Consider the following 16,949-nt stretch of genomic DNA (forward strand, 5'->3'; position numbering starts at 1 on the left):
TCAGTCCTCCATGTCCACCGCTAGTTCCACCATATGCAGCTCTCTCAAGTCCAGCTCACCCTACCAGAGACTCTGAGTAGGACAAGAAAGTACTCATCCTCTCATCCGCGTACACTGGCTTTGAACGTCTGCATTGCCAAACTGATCTAATTAGAGATGATGCCCTTCCCTTTGGTTGAAAGCGCAGTGTTCCGAATGCTCATGGCCTACGCTGTCCCACACTATGACCTACCCAATCGGCACTTCTTTTCCAGAAAAGCCATCCCTGCCCTCCACCTGCATGTGAAAGACCACATTGTCGATGCACTCAAACAATCAGTGAGTGGAAAGGTGCACCTCACAACAGATGCATGGGCCAGTAGGCATGGCCAGGGCCGCTACGTGTCCATCACTGCGCACTGGGTGAATGTAACATAGTTACATAGTTATTAAGGTTGAAGGGAGACTTTAAGTCCATCTAGTTCAACCCATATCCTATCCTGACTTGCCCTAACATGTTGATCCAGAGGAAGGCAAAAAAAACCCCATGTGGCAAACAGTAAGCTTCACATTGGGGGAAAAAATTCCTTCCCGACTCCACATACGGCAATCAGACTAGCTCCCTGGATCAACGCATGTGGTAGATGCAGGGTCCACAGGGGACAGCGTCGGTGGGACAGTGCTGCTTAGCCCACGGTAAGGGAAACAGTTGGCTGTAGGCGTTCGACCCTTCTCCTCCTCCAGAAGCGAAAGCTTGTCGACAGAGCGCAGTCGCACGAGCACTCCATCCGCAGCTGCCAGTGTTGCACACGAGGTGTCCCACTGTCGAACAGCTAGTGGTAAGCGTCAGCAGGCTGTTTTAAAGATGATGTCTTTTGGCGACAACAGACACACCGCAGAGGTACTGGCCGACTACTTGCAGCGAGGAAGAGTCATACACAGCAAATGGAGGGCACCACCAGAAAAATTTATATTTATATGTAAGAGCAAGAGGTCTTACCAGGGTATGCAAGTAGACATGTAATAGAGCAAGAAAAAGTGAAACCCATAAAAGGGAGCACCTCAATTGCATAAGAATATATATATATATATATATATATATATATATATATATATACCAAATATATGTGTAATACAAAATTTGAATTTTTATTATTCACCAAAAAAAAATACATACAGAGACAGAACAAAAAACATATAGTATAAAAACAATTAAAATTGCATCTGTGTACAAAAGAGACTCAAGACCAAATGCCACACCTCAGTATAAAGGCAATGGCAAACCACAGCAGGCTCCCATAAAAGGCGCTGAATAAATAAATATAACTGGCTTTAGAAATGTATGCCTACAAATGTACAAGCATGTATCAGAAAAAACTTATATAAATATAATATGTGCAAAAAAATTGCATATATAGAGAGTGACAAATGACAAAATGTAACAATGAGTATAAAATACCAAAAGAGGGTCCAACAGCATTTGTGATCAAAAATTGGTTTGAAAAAATATCCAGTTGCTAATATGAAACAATGGTAACCCCTCAAAGGGGGGAATTTTATCACGGAGTCAAATGTGAAGGACATATAACGAAGAGAAATGTCCAAGAGATGGTAAGACTGAATAAGTATGTAAAAACACACTAAGGTGCAGAGAAACTGAGAATCAGGGCAATGGTATGTCCCAGAAACATGAAAAAAGCCTGCAGTGCCACCAGGGATAAGGGCAGCCAGTGTGTGGGATGAGATCCCACGCGTATCGCCACACAAGAGGTGGCTTCCTCAGGGAAAAATAGCAATAAGAATTGATGTTGTTGCCATTGAAATGGGCACTGTAGGTGTGTTTTCTGTCCTCCACTCACTGCCAACTTTTATTCCCCATTGACTTGCATTGGGGTCGGGTTTCGATCGGAACTCCGACTTTTGCCAATAGTCGGACAATTTCATTCGACTCGACTTTTGGTAAAGTCGGATGGTCCGAAACCCGACTCGACCCTCCCAGAGGCAAAGTCGCTCATCTCTAGTGAACATCCATAGCTAATGATAGGTATTGCTATAAAGTAGACATAAAAACTGAACTGCCTTACTAGAGCTTGTATGGCACTTCACAAAATCTATGTGGATCAATAGCTCAAAGCTTTAATCAGACAGTATGTATGGAGATATACTCCCTAAAAATAAGGCTTTCATAAAAGAATACTTTGCTGTATAAAAAGGTGTGGGGTGCACCAACAATCAATGGGTTCTATATATGAGGGTGCAAAAGCCTTGCATGGAGAGAACCATGAAATGTAAGAGAAAAAAGACCAAGCAAAGAATGGCCTGCATACCAATTAAATCTGATAACACATAATAACCGTAGAAAAATGCTTTATTGGAAAACACAACACACGTGTTAAAAACAATTAAACAGGACAAAGGAAGTCCATGTAACACCCCTGCATATAATAATCACATACAGCCATAATAGGTATAGAGCCCTTTTTGTATCATTAAGAGTACAGACAATGAAAAGCCATCACAATACACCATGTGTGCAGAGTTTTTTCTGAGACATATGTAGTCTCCAAATTGATTCCTATATACCAGCTCAATGTACAAACTTTCCAGGACCACAATTCAGGAGCCTGCAAACAAATAAGGCTGTTAAAATGTAAGAGAAGTTGTAGCTACATACTCACTGAGTCACCTAATGAGCTAAAACCCTGATAGCCAGCTCAATATTGCCAGATGATGTGCTGGTGGATGGCCAGGCACCCATGAAGTCTGTGGATAGCCAAGGGAATAATGCCTATAGGCATCCAAAATAAAGCTAACACAGGGCTGAAGACATGGAGCAGGGGTGTGAGGAGCAACCCCACGCGTATCGCTTGCTTAAAGCAGCTTCATCAGGGGACCACGGCCTGTGTTAGCTTTATTTTGGATGCCTATGGGCATTATTCCCTTGGCTATCCACAGACTTCATGGGTGCCTGGCCATCCACCAGCACATCATCTGGCAATATTGAGCTGGCTTTCAGGGTTTTTGCTCATTAGGTGGTTCAGTGAGTATGTAGCTACAACTTCTCTTACATTTTAACAGCCTTATTTGTTTGCAGGCTCCTGAATTGTGGTCCTGGAAAGTTTGTACATTGGGCTGGTATATAGGAATCAATTTGGAGACTACATATGTCTCAGAAAAAACTCTGCACACATGGTGTATTGTGATGGCTTTTCATTGTCTGTACTCTTAATGATACAAAAAGGGCTCTATACCTATTATGGCTGTATGTGATTATTATATACAGGGGTGTTACATGGACTTCCTGTTAGGGTCGGTGTGCAGTGCAGGAGGCACAGTGGCGTGTAGCTTGCCACAAGCTGGAGCTGACTACCCAACAATCTGTCACCATTCGTAATAACCGAGGGAAGGGGTTTCAAATGAGTCAGTCACCAGTCCATGCATCCATCACCATACACACACAGCATAATATGCTACACTAGCACATGGCCGAGCCGCCATGCGGGCTTTTTATAGCCATGCGCTTCCGGGACCTTCCAGTACTATAGGAAGGACCAATCAGATCCGACATAGGACCTGCACATGTGACCCCTGCTCTCCACTGAGAAGACAAGTTACGGGCATGCCCAGTAGCACGGCAAGAGGACTTAGCCTCCGGAGCAGTTCCCTGCAAAGCAGGTTGCGCCACCATTACTGCACCAGAGGTGGCAGCAACATCCAGGCTCACAGAACAAGTCTGAGGGAAATGCCTGGTTCGTCGAGAATGCTTAGCAGGAGTCCGAGCGGTCGGGGGGGAATGGGAGACCGCAGGATGTCTGGCTCTGGATTCCCGTTGTGCAGTGCCAGGAATCCGACGCCTAATATTACCCCCCCTCCCCTCCGAGCACCACTGCGCTCAAAAGACGCTATCAGGAGTGGTGCGTGAATGTTTTCCACCGGCTCCCAGGTCCGATCCTCGGGACCATGACCCTTCCAGTCCACCAAATAAAATTTTTTGCCACGGACAAACCTACGCCACACGATGGCGTTAACCTCAAACTCGTCAGACGATAAGTCTGATGATCCAGCAGATGGCTCGGAAAACCGGGCCATGTGAACTGGTTTGAGGAGGGACACATGGAACACGTCCGAGATGGCCAAATGTGGAGGAAGGGCCAGGCGGTAGACCACCGAGCTAAGTCGCTCAAGGACCTTGAATGGTCCAATGTATCGTGGCGCGAACTTGGGCGACTCAACCCGCAGTTTAATGTTTCGGGTGGAGAGCCATACCATGTCGCCAGGGGAGAAGCTTGGAGCCGGACGCCGGTGTGCGTCAGCGGAGAACCTCATTCTCTCCTTGGATGCTCGGATAGCATCCTGGGTGCGATCCCAAATGTCACGTGCCTCCACCGCCCAGTCTGCCACCCTGGAGTCGGTGGAAGACACGGGCATGGGCACAGGGACGCGCGGATGCTGACCGTAATTTAGGAGGAATGGGGTTTGACCGGTGGAGTCGGCCACAGCATTGTTCAGCGCAAACTCTGCCCACGGCAGCAAGGATGCCCAGTCGTCCTGTCTGGCCGAGACAAAATGTCGAAGATATGTTATCAGGGTCTGGTTGGCTCCCTCTACCAACCCATTCGTCTCGGGATGATAGGCCGAGGAGAGATTCAGCTCAATGCTGAGTAGAGAACAGAGCTCTCTCCAAAAACGGGACGCAAACTGAGGGCCACGGTCACTGACAATCTTGTCCGGCATGCCGTGCAGGCGGAAAACATGCTTGATGAACAAGACTGCCAGGCCCCGCGCTGAAGGTAACCGGGAGAGAGGTACCAAGTGCACCATCTTAGAGAAATGGTCGGTGACAACCCAAATGACCGTGCTGCCGCCGGACTTGGGTAGCCCCACCACAAAGTCCATACCTACCATCTCCCAGGGCCTGTCTGCTATCGGCAGAGGAAAAAGAAGCCCAGCGGGCCGCTGCCGACAGGACCTATTCCGGGCGCAAGAGACGCATGCCTCAATATAGTCCTTGACGTCACGGGCCATATGTGGCCACCAGTACGTCCTCGCCAAAAGCTCAGAGGTCCGTTTTGTCCCAAAATGTCCACCCACTCTGGACGAATGGGACCAAGAGAGGACCTCCGGTCGCAGACGGGCAGGGACAAATGTCTTGCCCGGAGGTACTGACTCAAGGGCAACCGGAGCCACAGTCCTCAGGCTCTCAGATGGGACGATCAGCCGAGGCTCCTCCTCCTCTTCCTCCGATGAAACCACGGAGCGGGAGAGAGCATCGGCCCGGACGTTCTTCTCCCTGGAGAGAAAGTGGAGGGTGAAATGGAACCGGGAAAAGAACAAAGACCATCTGGCCTGGCGAGAGTTTAGCCGCTGGGCTGTTTGTAAATATACCAAGTTTTTGTGGTCGGTGAACACCTGGAAAGGGTGGCGAGCCCCCTCCAGGAGATGTCTCCACTCCGAGAAGGCCAACTTCATCGCTAGCAACTCCCTGTCCCCGATGGCATAATTCCTCTCTGCCGGTGTGAAGGTCTTGGAGAAAAAGAAGCATGGATGCTTCCGACCTTGCGTGTCCTTCTGGAACAGGACCGCTCCAGCACCGACGGAAGAGGCATCCACTTCCAGAATGAAGGGCTTGTCTACATCGGGGCGATATAGAATGGGAGCACTAGCGAAATGGGACTTAATGGTGGAGAAGGCCTTGGAGACCGGTTCCGACCACAACTTGGGATTTGCACCCTTCTTGGTGAGGGCTACCAAGGGTGCTACCAAAGTCGAGAAGTGGGAAATGAATTGGCGATAATAGTTTATGAACCCCATAAAGCGCTGCACTGCTTTGAGAGAATGAGGTTCCTGCCAATCCATCACCGCCTGTAGCTTGGCAGGATCCATGGCCAATCCCTGGGCGGAGATGATATAGCCCAGGAAAGGCAAGGACTCCTGCTCAAACACACACTTCTCCAACTTGGCATAGAGGGAGTTCGCCCGCAGGCGATCGAAAACGTTACAAACCTCTCTCCGGTGGGAGTCAATATCTGGAGAGTAGATGAGAATATCATCCAGATAGACTACAACCGAGGTGGTAAGCATATCCCGGAAGATATCGTTTACAAAGTCTTGGAAGAAGGCCGGGGCATTGCAGAGGCCGCAGGGCATCACCAGGTATTCATAGTGCCCGTCTCTGGTGTTAAATGCCGTCTTCCATTCATCCCCATCACGGATGCGAATCAGGTTGTAAGCCCCCCGCAGATCAAGTTTGGTAAATACCCTCGCTCCTCGTAGCCTATCAAACAGTTCTGATATCAGGGGCAGAGGATACTTATTCTTAACGGTGATGGCGTTAAGACCCCTGTAATCAATGCAAGGACGTAGTTCCCCACTCTTCTTCTGGACGAAGAAGAATCCCGCCCCCGCTGGTGACACTGACTTCCTAATGAATCCTCTTGCCAGATTCTCCATGATATATTGAGACATGACCTCAGTCTCTGGGAGAGATAGGGGATAGACTCGACCCCGGGGTGGCTCAGCACCAGGCAAGAGGTCAATAGGACAGTCATAGGGGCATCGGTGGAAGGGTCTCCGCCGCCTTTTTGGAGAACATGTCTGCATACTATCGATAGTGTTTGGGGAGCGAGGAGAGATCAGCGGGAACCTCGGTGGAGGCAACCTGAACGCACTCCCTCAGACATCTACCCTCACATGATTTACTCCATCCAATAATCCTCCCTGAGGACCACTCTATATGGGGGGAGTGATACCGCAGCCAGGGAACCCCTAGAAGTACTTGGTCAATACCCTCGGGCATGACGAGGAGGGATATCGTCTCCTGATGAGACGGGGCCACTGAGAGTACTAAGGGAACGGTCTGGTGAGTTATCTGTGAGGGTAGGGTAGTGCCGTTCACCACTCTGACGGTGACTGGTGTAGACATCATCACCAGGGGTATAGCGTGCCGTTGGGCGAAGGCTGACGACATAAAATTGCCCTCTGCCCCGGAATCCACACAAACCTCCACTGCCAGAGTGGAAGAATCAAACCCAAGAGTCCCCTTAAAGGACAGCTTGGAGGAAAACGTCGCTGACTCTAGTGCGCCGCCTCCTACGGCCACTAGGCGCGAACATTCTCCCTGCTGCTGTGGGCACCGGTTGGCACGGTGACCGGACTGCCGACGAATATGACAGCTCACAGGAGATCGAGCGGACCGGAGCCTAGATCCCTCACGGGAAGCCCCCTGACGCTCGGACGATTCCAGAGGTTTAGAAAAGCAAGGTGCCAACCTAAACCTCTGCCTACACTGGTCCCGCTCCAACCTTCGCTCGGTAAAGCGAAGATCTATTCGGGTGGAGACAGTGATAAGCTCCTCCAGTGTAGCGGGAATCTCCCTGGTGGCCAGAGCGTCCTTCACATGGCCAGCCAAACCCCTCCAGAATGCCGGAATGAGGACCTTATCTGGCCACTCTAATTCTGAGGCCAGCGTCTGGAACTGGATGGCGAAGTGACTGACCATGGACGAGCCCTGTGATAATGCCAGCAGCCGGAGCGCGGTGTCATAGTTGACTCGTGGTCCCAGGAAGACCTGTTTCAGCGTGTCTAAGAACCGTGAGACACACTGCACCACATGATCACCACGCTCCCACAGCGGTGTGGCCGACTCCAAAGCCCTGCCCGACAGAAGGGAAATGATAAATCCCACTTTAGCCCGCTCAGAGGGGAATCGGGCGGCCAGCAGCTCCAATTGTATAGAGCACTGGCTTACGAAACCCCTACAAGCAGCACTATCACCCGAGAACTTTTCGGGCAGCAGGAGGTGGGACAAAGTCGGGGCAGGGATGGCTGTGGTCACACGGGAGGCAGCCTCTGTGGCTGCCTGAACAGCGACTGCAGTAACATCCGCAGCTGAGGCTGAACGCTCGAGAGCCACCAACCTGCCCTGCAGCTGCCGGATGTACTGCAGCAGTCGCTGTTCATCCGCCATTACTAGCCAGACCCTGGCGCTAGTGTAATGTTAGGGTCGGCGGGACGCACCAGATATAAATAATAGGGGGTGCGTTCGCCGCGTGGGGTCCACCGTGCGGTAGGTGACAAGACCGCTGCTGAGTAATGGCGAATGCACCAAAAGGTGAAGTACTGCGCTCGGGTTAACGTCACCCGAACGCTAAGAGCGGCTCTGTTCACACACAGAGTCGCTAACACAATAGACTTATGAGGACGCTGGCCCTGTTCACTTCACAGGCTAACCAGCGAGTGACGTTGCAAACGCAGACGCCAAGGACGCTGCTACTGCAGCGCGGCAATTACTATGGCCGCTGAACGACGGCGCCGGAATGACCGAGCACCGTCGGACGCTAGTGTGCAGTGCAGGAGGCACAGTGGCGTGTAGCTTGCCACAAGCTGGAGCTGACTACCCAACAATCTGTCACCATTCGTAATAACCGAGGGAAGGGGTTTCAAATGAGTCAGTCACCAGTCCATGCATCCATCACCATACACACACAGCATAATATGCTACACTAGCGCATGGCCGAGCCGCCATGCGGGCTTTTTATAGCCATGCGCTTCCGGGACCTTCCAGTACTATAGGAAGGACCAATCAGATCCGACATAGGACCTGCACATGTGACCCCTGCTCTCCACTGAGAAGACAAGTTACGGGCATGCCCAGTAGCACGGCACGAGGACTTAGCCTCCGGAGCAGTTTCCTGCAAAGCAGGTTGCGCCACCATTGCTGCACCAGAGGTGGCAGCAACATCCAGGCTCACAGAACAAGTCTGAGGGAAATGCCTGGTTCACCGAGAATGCTGAGCAGGAGTCCCAGCGTTTGGAGGGGTATGGGAGACCGCAGGATGTCTGGCTCTGGATTCCCGTTGTGCAGTGCCAGGAATCCAACGCCTAACACTTCCTTTGTCCTTTTTAATTGTTTTTAACACGTGTGTTGTGTTTTCCAATAAAGCATTTTTCTACTGTTATTATGTGTTATCAGATTTAATTGGTATGCAGGCCATTCTTTGATTGGTCTTTTTTCTCTTACAAAAGAATACTTTGCTTCATGCATGCTACAATTCTGTTTGTGAAATATGTGTTGAGCACATCAGAAAAAAATCTTAACTATATCTCTGTATGAAATCGGAGGAATACAGAGGTACTGTAGGGGCTTCATGCCCCTCGATGACAGCCATTCCAAAACATAAGTCGTGCCAAGTGCATGAGTGTTTACTCTTTGGCATTGTATATTGAGAATGTAAGGTAACAAGCAGGAATGCGTGATGCAGTGACAGGATGCAGGCAGAGATAGGTTTACAGGTTTATTTACAGGGGAATACTCCACACAGGTGTAGGATAGGTGAGGGAGTGATCCAACAGGAATGGGGGGTGACCCACTTCTTGCCGCCGACAGACAAGAGAATGAGACAGGGGTTATATTCAACAGGTCTGTTTTTATTGACCGCCTCTCTGACGACCACCGCCATGCATCACAGGAATTTCACAGTCCTTTTGTTAACAGACCCGGGTACCTTTACTTCTTATTTTTTATCGTCGTGGCGTCCCTTGTGGCTCTTCTCACTGTGGCTGCCCAAGACCAATCCACCACAGCTCTTCACCATTCCAAGTACACCGTTCATTTGGCACCCCCAAACTGTCTCCGTCTGCAGCTACTGTCCTCTGGGCCACCCCCGTGTCCATCTCAACTGTCAGTTCCCCTCTGGAGGCCCTCTGCCGTCTTCCTCTCAACAGCAGAACCTCCTTACTAGTGAGCTCCCCTGGGTGACTGGACTTTCCAAAACCTTCCCTCAGCCTCTTTTACTCCCAGTTCTGGTGGCTCTGACCACTATCACCTGACAGTTATTTCGACCAATGGCAGTTATACAGTCACACTCCTACACTCCCCACTGCCCTTTAATGGTCAAACTACAACACGGCACCTTTTTCTCTTAATCTCAGCGCTTTTGTACCTACACTGCGCTACTCCTCTGCCTCTTACTACAGGCAGATCTATCCGTCAGTTCAACCTCCCTACACGGGGGGTAGTGTTTTAAACAGCATGAATGGAAAAGGATGTAGGGAGATAAAGGGTTAGACAGGGGAGACAAATGGTACATTAAGGCAAAGGATATACAGTAACAACGGTTCAGATAAAGGCAGTTTGTTAGCACAGATGTAAAGCAGTCATAGAATCATAGAATCATAGAATCGTAGAGTTGGAAGGGACCTCCTGGGCCATCTGGTCCAACCCCCTGCTCAAAGCAGGATTCGCTAAATCATCCCAGTCAGATGTCTGTCCAGCCTCTGTTTGAAGACTTCCATTGAAGGAGAACTCACCACTTCTCGTGGCAGCCTGTTCCACTCATTGATCACTCTAACTGTCAAAAAGTTTTTTCTAATATTTAATCTGTGTCTCCTCCCATTCAGTTTCATCCCATTGCTTCTAGTCTTTCCTTGTGCAAATGAGAATAAAGTTGATCCTTCTACAATGTGACAGCCCTTTAGATATTTGTAGACAGCTATTAAGTCTCCTCTCAGTCTTCTCTTTTGCAAACTAAACATTCCCAAATCCCAAACATTCCCAAATCCAAAAACATTCCCAGTCCTTAAACTACAGTTCCTGCTGTGAACTCGATGGCACCGGCAACGGCCGAAGCGGTGTCCTTATTAATGGGGTCCAGCAAATAACAATACCCTGTCTTCTGGTAACAGTCATTGGTCTACGGTACTTTCCATTGCCCCTTGTCCATATACTGCAGCTGCCTACAAGGGTACGGGCCACGGTACTGTCTAAGCCCGACGAGACTCTTGAACAACTCTCCTGACAGTCTCAGTCAAGCGGGCCCAAAGTGGCTGACAGTAATACGGGTCACGGTCTTGTACGAGCCCAACATGGCTCGGCAGGTGGTAAATGGCCCAGTCAGGGTGCAAGTGTCTGAAATGTCCCTGGTCACTCTTATGGGGCACGTGTGTTGTACTCACGGACACGGAGCGTTCTGCGCCTTGCTTTCTGGCAGCCACCAGGCTTACACAGCACATCACCTTCTCTGGTCCCCGCTGTTGGTGGTGGGCGACGATGGGCACTGCCTTGCACGCTGCTGGTACTCGCAGCTGAAGCACTCCTCTCTGTGGCTGCTGCAACACCCCGCTCAGCTGTGCTCTGTGTGTACGGCTCTGCATGGCTCTGCTCTGAATTGCTGCTGGGCATACTGCTTCCCTCACCGCAGCAGTCCCTGTCCTTCTGGTCGACTGCAGCACAGCCTGTCACAACACCAGTAATCCATGTCAGGATGGGGAGTGGAGCGCACTACTCACCCCTCTGCGCGCTGCTCTGACCTAGTGCCAAACTGTCCTCTTTCGTGCGCTTTTCCTTCTTATACTCCTGTGACTGCATGCTCTTTCTAGGTTCTCCCCGCCCCCTCCTGTCAGCAGGAAGCTCCATCTCTCTCCTCCTTCCTTCCTGCGGCAGGTGAAGGTCCTCCTCACTCAGGCTTCCCCCCTGGAACAGAGGATGCAGCCTTCCTTGTTCCGGACCCGTCATGCAGGTACTCATGGTCCAGTCTATCTCCTTACAAGAACATGGTGGTGTCATGTTCTCTTCACACAAGTTTTTTCATTAAGAACCACATGACTCTTGATCTGGCAATCAAGCCATTTTTTATTAAAGAAGTCATAAATTCACTAGTCTGACGTGCATTATCAGTCACATTAAATATGACTAAACATGGAATATAATATGAGCAGCGATAAGAGACTTATTATTTCTTTTCAGATAGCAAGAGAATTACTGAGAAACAAGGTCAACAATGTTATTATAACGTGAAGACCTTGCTAATTGCTTTAGCTTAATGAATTACCAGGGGCATTATGTCAGAAAGAAATTATTATAAATAAGGCTAAAACTTTTGCAATGTACCAAGGCATCAATCCATCAGGGCGTTCTGTAAGAGGTGAGCTCATTTACTCGATGCACCAGAACTTTTATTTAACAGGAAAATTATATTCCTTATTCCAAAAGAAATATGTATGTGGTGTAGTGTGCATGTGTTCAAATACTTAACAATTGCTAACTTTTCCATTTTACAGTGTTCTGATCTTCTTAGCTAGGGGACCACAATATAGTTCATCTGGTTTCCAGAGTATCTTCTATGTGGACTCACATTGAAGCTTTCATGATCTTAGGCCATATTCACACATTTAGTACGTGTTCAGAATTTTACATCAGTATTTGTAAGCCAAAACCAGCAGGAGGTGATAAATCCAGAAATGGTGACGTGTTTTTATTCTACTTTTCCTCTGATTGTTCCCTCCTGGTTTTGGCTTACAAATACTGATGTAAAATACTGACCAGATACACATTGTGAAAGCAACTTTTGGTTTACATATGGTTATGGTCACACATGATTCAGTAGAAGATCCAACAGAGCTGCTTGAATTTTGGCACATTTTGCATGACATGTTATGCACTTTTTACCCTCTTTACCCCACCTCTTAGTTTACGATACAGAATAAACTCTCATCACAATTGTGACACACTTCATTTGTATATTATTAGTTAACTGGGCACATTTTTTTCTGACACATTTAAAAACTGTCTGGAAAGGTGTGATAGTGTCTAAAACATATAATACATTTGGCACATGGCAAATTTTATTTTATTTTACTCGTGCCACAATTGTGGAACATTTCGCTTAAAGAATTTAGCTCAAAATGTTTTACATCTAATTTGTCCAAAATTGTGTTATTTTTTATTCTTTGCTCAATATTATGTAATTTACACAGGAGTTGTGCGAGCATCATATCACCAGGATAGGTTTTTATTTCCCAGAAGTACCCATGGTCTTAGACATCTTTCAGATCCATAATGAAAATTATCAACATTCAGGAACAATCCAAATCTGACAATCAAATATGACAACTAGGGCAATACAGACTACGAGCAACATAAATTAAATTGAATGTATTATTTCAGGTGTATTACTGTATGTAAAAATTATCAGAACAAGAAATACCATAATGGGCTCGCTCACACGAGCATTTAACCCGGTTGAGTGTTACCCAATGTGTTATCTGATAACACTTGGCCCAATGTTATACTATATGGCAGTGCAGTGCAGATCTACGAGAAAAAAATCTCAGCATACTGCTTGTGCATCCGATAATCAGACCATGCTCATAATAAAATATGTATTTCAGGTTATTATCATATCTATTCAAGAATGATTAATCTTAGCTGTTTTCCTGTGCCAATCGAAAAAAGTTTCTTATGGAAAACCCTTGACAAATAGTATTATATTTTATTTTTCAGGTTTTGGAACAATCAAACCTTATGGAAATGAAACCCATCAAAGGCTTTGCCTTCATCCCATTGATGATACTGGGGATTCCAGGAAATGTCTATATTATGATTAAATTTATTTTGGTTAGAGTTATCGAGAAGAAGCTGCTTCCAACTAGCATTATACATATAGTGTTAGCATTAATGAATCTACTAGTTCTGTTGGCACGTGGAACCCCAGAATATATGTACATTACTGGATTTCAGCATTTATTAAATGATGCCGCATGCAAACTCATTGTTTATACCTACAGAACGAGCAGAGCAATGTCTATTTCAATCACCAGTCTTCTTAGTTGTCATCAGTGCATCCTCATTGCTCCTACAACAAGAGTATGGGTCTCTCTAAAACAACGAATGTCTAAAATTATGGTGGTCATCATTATAGTTATATTCATCATTAATATGCTACTCTACTCTTCTAGTGTTACATTCGCCCACGCAAAAAGTAATTCCACAAATTCACTATACACACTGCACCTCGTCAGCTGCAGAACTGACTTTTTGACTCAAGTCTCTTTCATCGTCAATGGGACACTCCTGGTTGTAAAGGACTTTATTTTAGTGGCATTGATGACATTGGCAAGCACTTATATTGTCAATATTCTGCTCCACCATCAGAAAAGCATCAAGGACATACGGAGCTCACATAATGTCGGTAAATCCATTGAGTATAAGGCGTCTCGAGCTGTCATTTTGCTAGTTGTTCTCTATGTGGTTTTGTTTGGACTGGATAGTTCTTTGGGGATTTACTCTTTGATTTATGCTGGGCCAGATATGAATGATGCAAGAGTCATCCTTGCTTGTTCGTATTCCGCCCTGAGCCCCATATTAATAATTGCTACTAACCCTAAACTACATGATGTAAATTGTTTAAAACTTTCTAAATTGCAGAACTGTAATGAAAATTCAGAAAATAAAACTCAGTTAAGCTGGGTTAGTAAATACAATGATGAGAAGAAAAACTGATGTTGCATTAAAGTGGTTTTCTTATTATCAATTTTCCGTATTTTAAAAAATGGGAGGGATATTTTATTTTATTTTGTACTGCTTAGTACCTATGTATATGGCTATCTTGGCAAAATATCAGGGTGACCAATTTTGCAGGCAAGTAGGGCATGCTTGCAATCTCTTTGCTATAGATCTTGCATGTGCTGCTCAAAAAATGGCAAGATTGCTGGATCCACCAAGCTTGAGTCCCACAGTTCTCTGATGCTGCAAAGGCATTGAAGCCTGCGCTTGCATATAGCTCTAGTCAGCAGCTTAGCCATGCTTGTCAATCATCAGGCCCTTTGCAAACGGGAAATTAGACATGCTCCTGAACCGCAATCAGGCTCGGACTTAGGCACCGGGATACCGGAGAATCCTCCGGTAGGCCTCGTCCCCAGCCCCAGCTCCTGCCTCCTTCATTAGTCCCTGCCAGGGTCTGTCTGGCCTGGCCCTGGTGTGATACCGGGGAAATGCCCTGTGGTGGTGGGTGGGCCCTGATGATGAGAGGGAAAAGGTCACGCCGTCGCCCTTAAAAGCGTGGCTCCTTTAAAAGCGCGGGCCCTTTAAAAGTGTGTCCAAAGAGTTAATGCCGGCTGCATGCACATACCTTCAGCTAGTACACTGCTTTCCCCCTCTGTGTGGTGCTGGCTATTAGCAGCACTGCAGTGGACAGTGTCAGATGATGGCAGGCTGTGCTCACTCTCCTCCTCTGCTGTCCTGAGTCTGACTCTGACCTGTAAAGTGCCGGCTGTGCTGGCTTCAGCTCTCTCACCCTGCTTGAGCAGCTGGGCTGCTGTCTACTGCTAGTCAAGTGTGCAATACATTTTTTTCTGAGTGAGTGTTCAGCAAATGTGTATTATTGCAGTATTTGTATATGGAATGCCTCTGTATCTGCTTGTGCGTGCATATAGGGGTCCTTTGTCCATCCATCACTGTATATGGGGGTCCCGTCACTGTGTCCATCACTGTGTATGGAGGGGGCCCCGTGTCCATCCGTCACTGTGTATGGGGCCCCGTGTCCGTCCATCACTGTGTATGGGGGCCCCGTGTCCGTCCATCACTGTGTTTGGGGGCCCCGTGTCCATCCGTCACTGTGTATGGGGGCCCCATGTCCATCTGTACTGTGTATGGGGGCTCTGTGTCCATCCGTCACTGTGTATGGAGGGGGCCCCCACAGTGACAGACAGACACTGGGCCCCATCCATACACAGTGACAGACAGACACTGGGCCCCCTCCATACACAGTGATGGACGGACACTGGGCCCCCTCCATACACAGTGATGGACGGACACTGGGGCCCCCTCCATACACAGTGACTGACGGACACTGCGGCCCCCTCCATACACAGTGACGGACAGACACTGGGCCCCCTCCATAAACAGTGACGGACAGACACTGGGCCCCCTCCATACACAGTGACGGACAGACACTGGGCCCCCTCCATACACAGTGATGGACAGACACTGGGCCCCCTCCATACACAGTGACGGACAGACACTGGGGCCCCTCCATACACAGTGACGGACAGACACTGGGCCCCCTCCATACACAGTGACGGACAGATACTGGGCCCCCTCCATACACAGTGACAGGCAAGGCGTCATCATGGCGACAATGCTATAGCCACATTAAGGCTAAGTGTCCACATTGCAGAAATGCTGCGGAATTGTCCGCAGCATTTCCACAACTCCCCACAGCGGGTAGAACACATGCGGAATTTGCATGCATTTTCCCACAAAACACTAGCGTTTTGCAAGCGGTTTTAGCTTGCAGAATGCTTGCGCTTTTCCAAGCGATTTGAAGCATTGCTTGGAAAAGTGATTGACAGGTTGCTCACACACAAGCATAATGCTTGATAAGTGTGACCAACTTTTTACTATTGATGCTGCCTATGCGGCATCAATAGTAAAAGATAGAATGTTTAAAATAATTTAAAAAAAATAAAAAAATCGGGATATACTCACCCTCTGTCGACCCCCGGAGTCCGCCTGGTCCTTAGCCACGCTGCCGGCATCTTCCATTCCCAGGAATGCAATGTGCAGTGCACAGGGTGGAGCGGCCACCACAGATACCTCAGCAGACTCTGGACCGGTAGTTTTATAGAGAAAGGAGGGGGATCGATGTCTTCCAAGGGTTTGCTTTGTATGGGCTGTAAGCAGGGCATGGCTGAGGGGTGATGGCAGACAGCTGCCAGCACTGTTCGTGGTTGATAGACTTGTGGTAGAGATCTTCATTATGGTGACTAGTGACTGTTGTCAATATTGTGGTTGTTATAGAATTGTGGTAATCTGCCCTGTGGCTGGTGAGGATAGCAAGGTGGTGTCTGCGGTATTAATGATGGGAGAGGGTGGCAAGGGTCTGCGCTATTGATGGGAGAAGGTGGTGGCAGGGGTCTGCATGGATGTGGTGACTGGAAGAGGGGTGGAGGTGGTCTGCATTGTGGCTAGAGGGTGGCAGTGCTCTTCATTATGACTGATGCAAAAGAGTCCTGTAGTTGGTGTTGAGACTGATGAGAGAGGGGGTGGCGGTGGTCTGAGTGGTGAATGATGGAAGAGAGGGTGGTGGTGGTCTGCATGGTGACTGATGGAAGAGAGGGTGGTGGAGGTCTGTGTGGTGACTGATGGAAAAGAGGGTGGTGGTGGTCTTCATGGTGACTGATGGAAGAGAGGG

At 48.2% G+C, this 16,949-nt stretch overlaps 1 protein-coding gene across 1 annotated transcript; it reads left to right on the plus strand.

Moving 5' to 3' along the window:
• Positions 1–13,279: 13,279 nt before the first annotated feature.
• Positions 13,280–14,257, plus strand: LOC141099171 (olfactory receptor class A-like protein 1). Its single transcript, XM_073587317.1, has one exon. It carries the CDS (start codon positions 13,280–13,282, stop codon positions 14,255–14,257), a length of 978 nt encoding a protein of 325 aa, XP_073443418.1.
• Positions 14,258–16,949: the final 2,692 nt, after the last annotated feature.

This window comes from Dendrobates tinctorius, unplaced genomic scaffold (assembly GCF_039654945.1).
Source record: "Dendrobates tinctorius isolate UK_male_01 unplaced genomic scaffold, ASM3965494v1 ptg000098l, whole genome shotgun sequence".
NCBI lineage: Eukaryota > Metazoa > Chordata > Amphibia > Anura > Dendrobatidae > Dendrobates > Dendrobates tinctorius.

Bases quoted from the DNA above. Each gene is read 5' to 3' on its own strand.
- LOC141099171 (XM_073587317.1), top strand. From the start codon at position 13,280: ATGGAAATGAAACCCATCAAAGGCTTTGCCTTCATCCCATTGATGATA.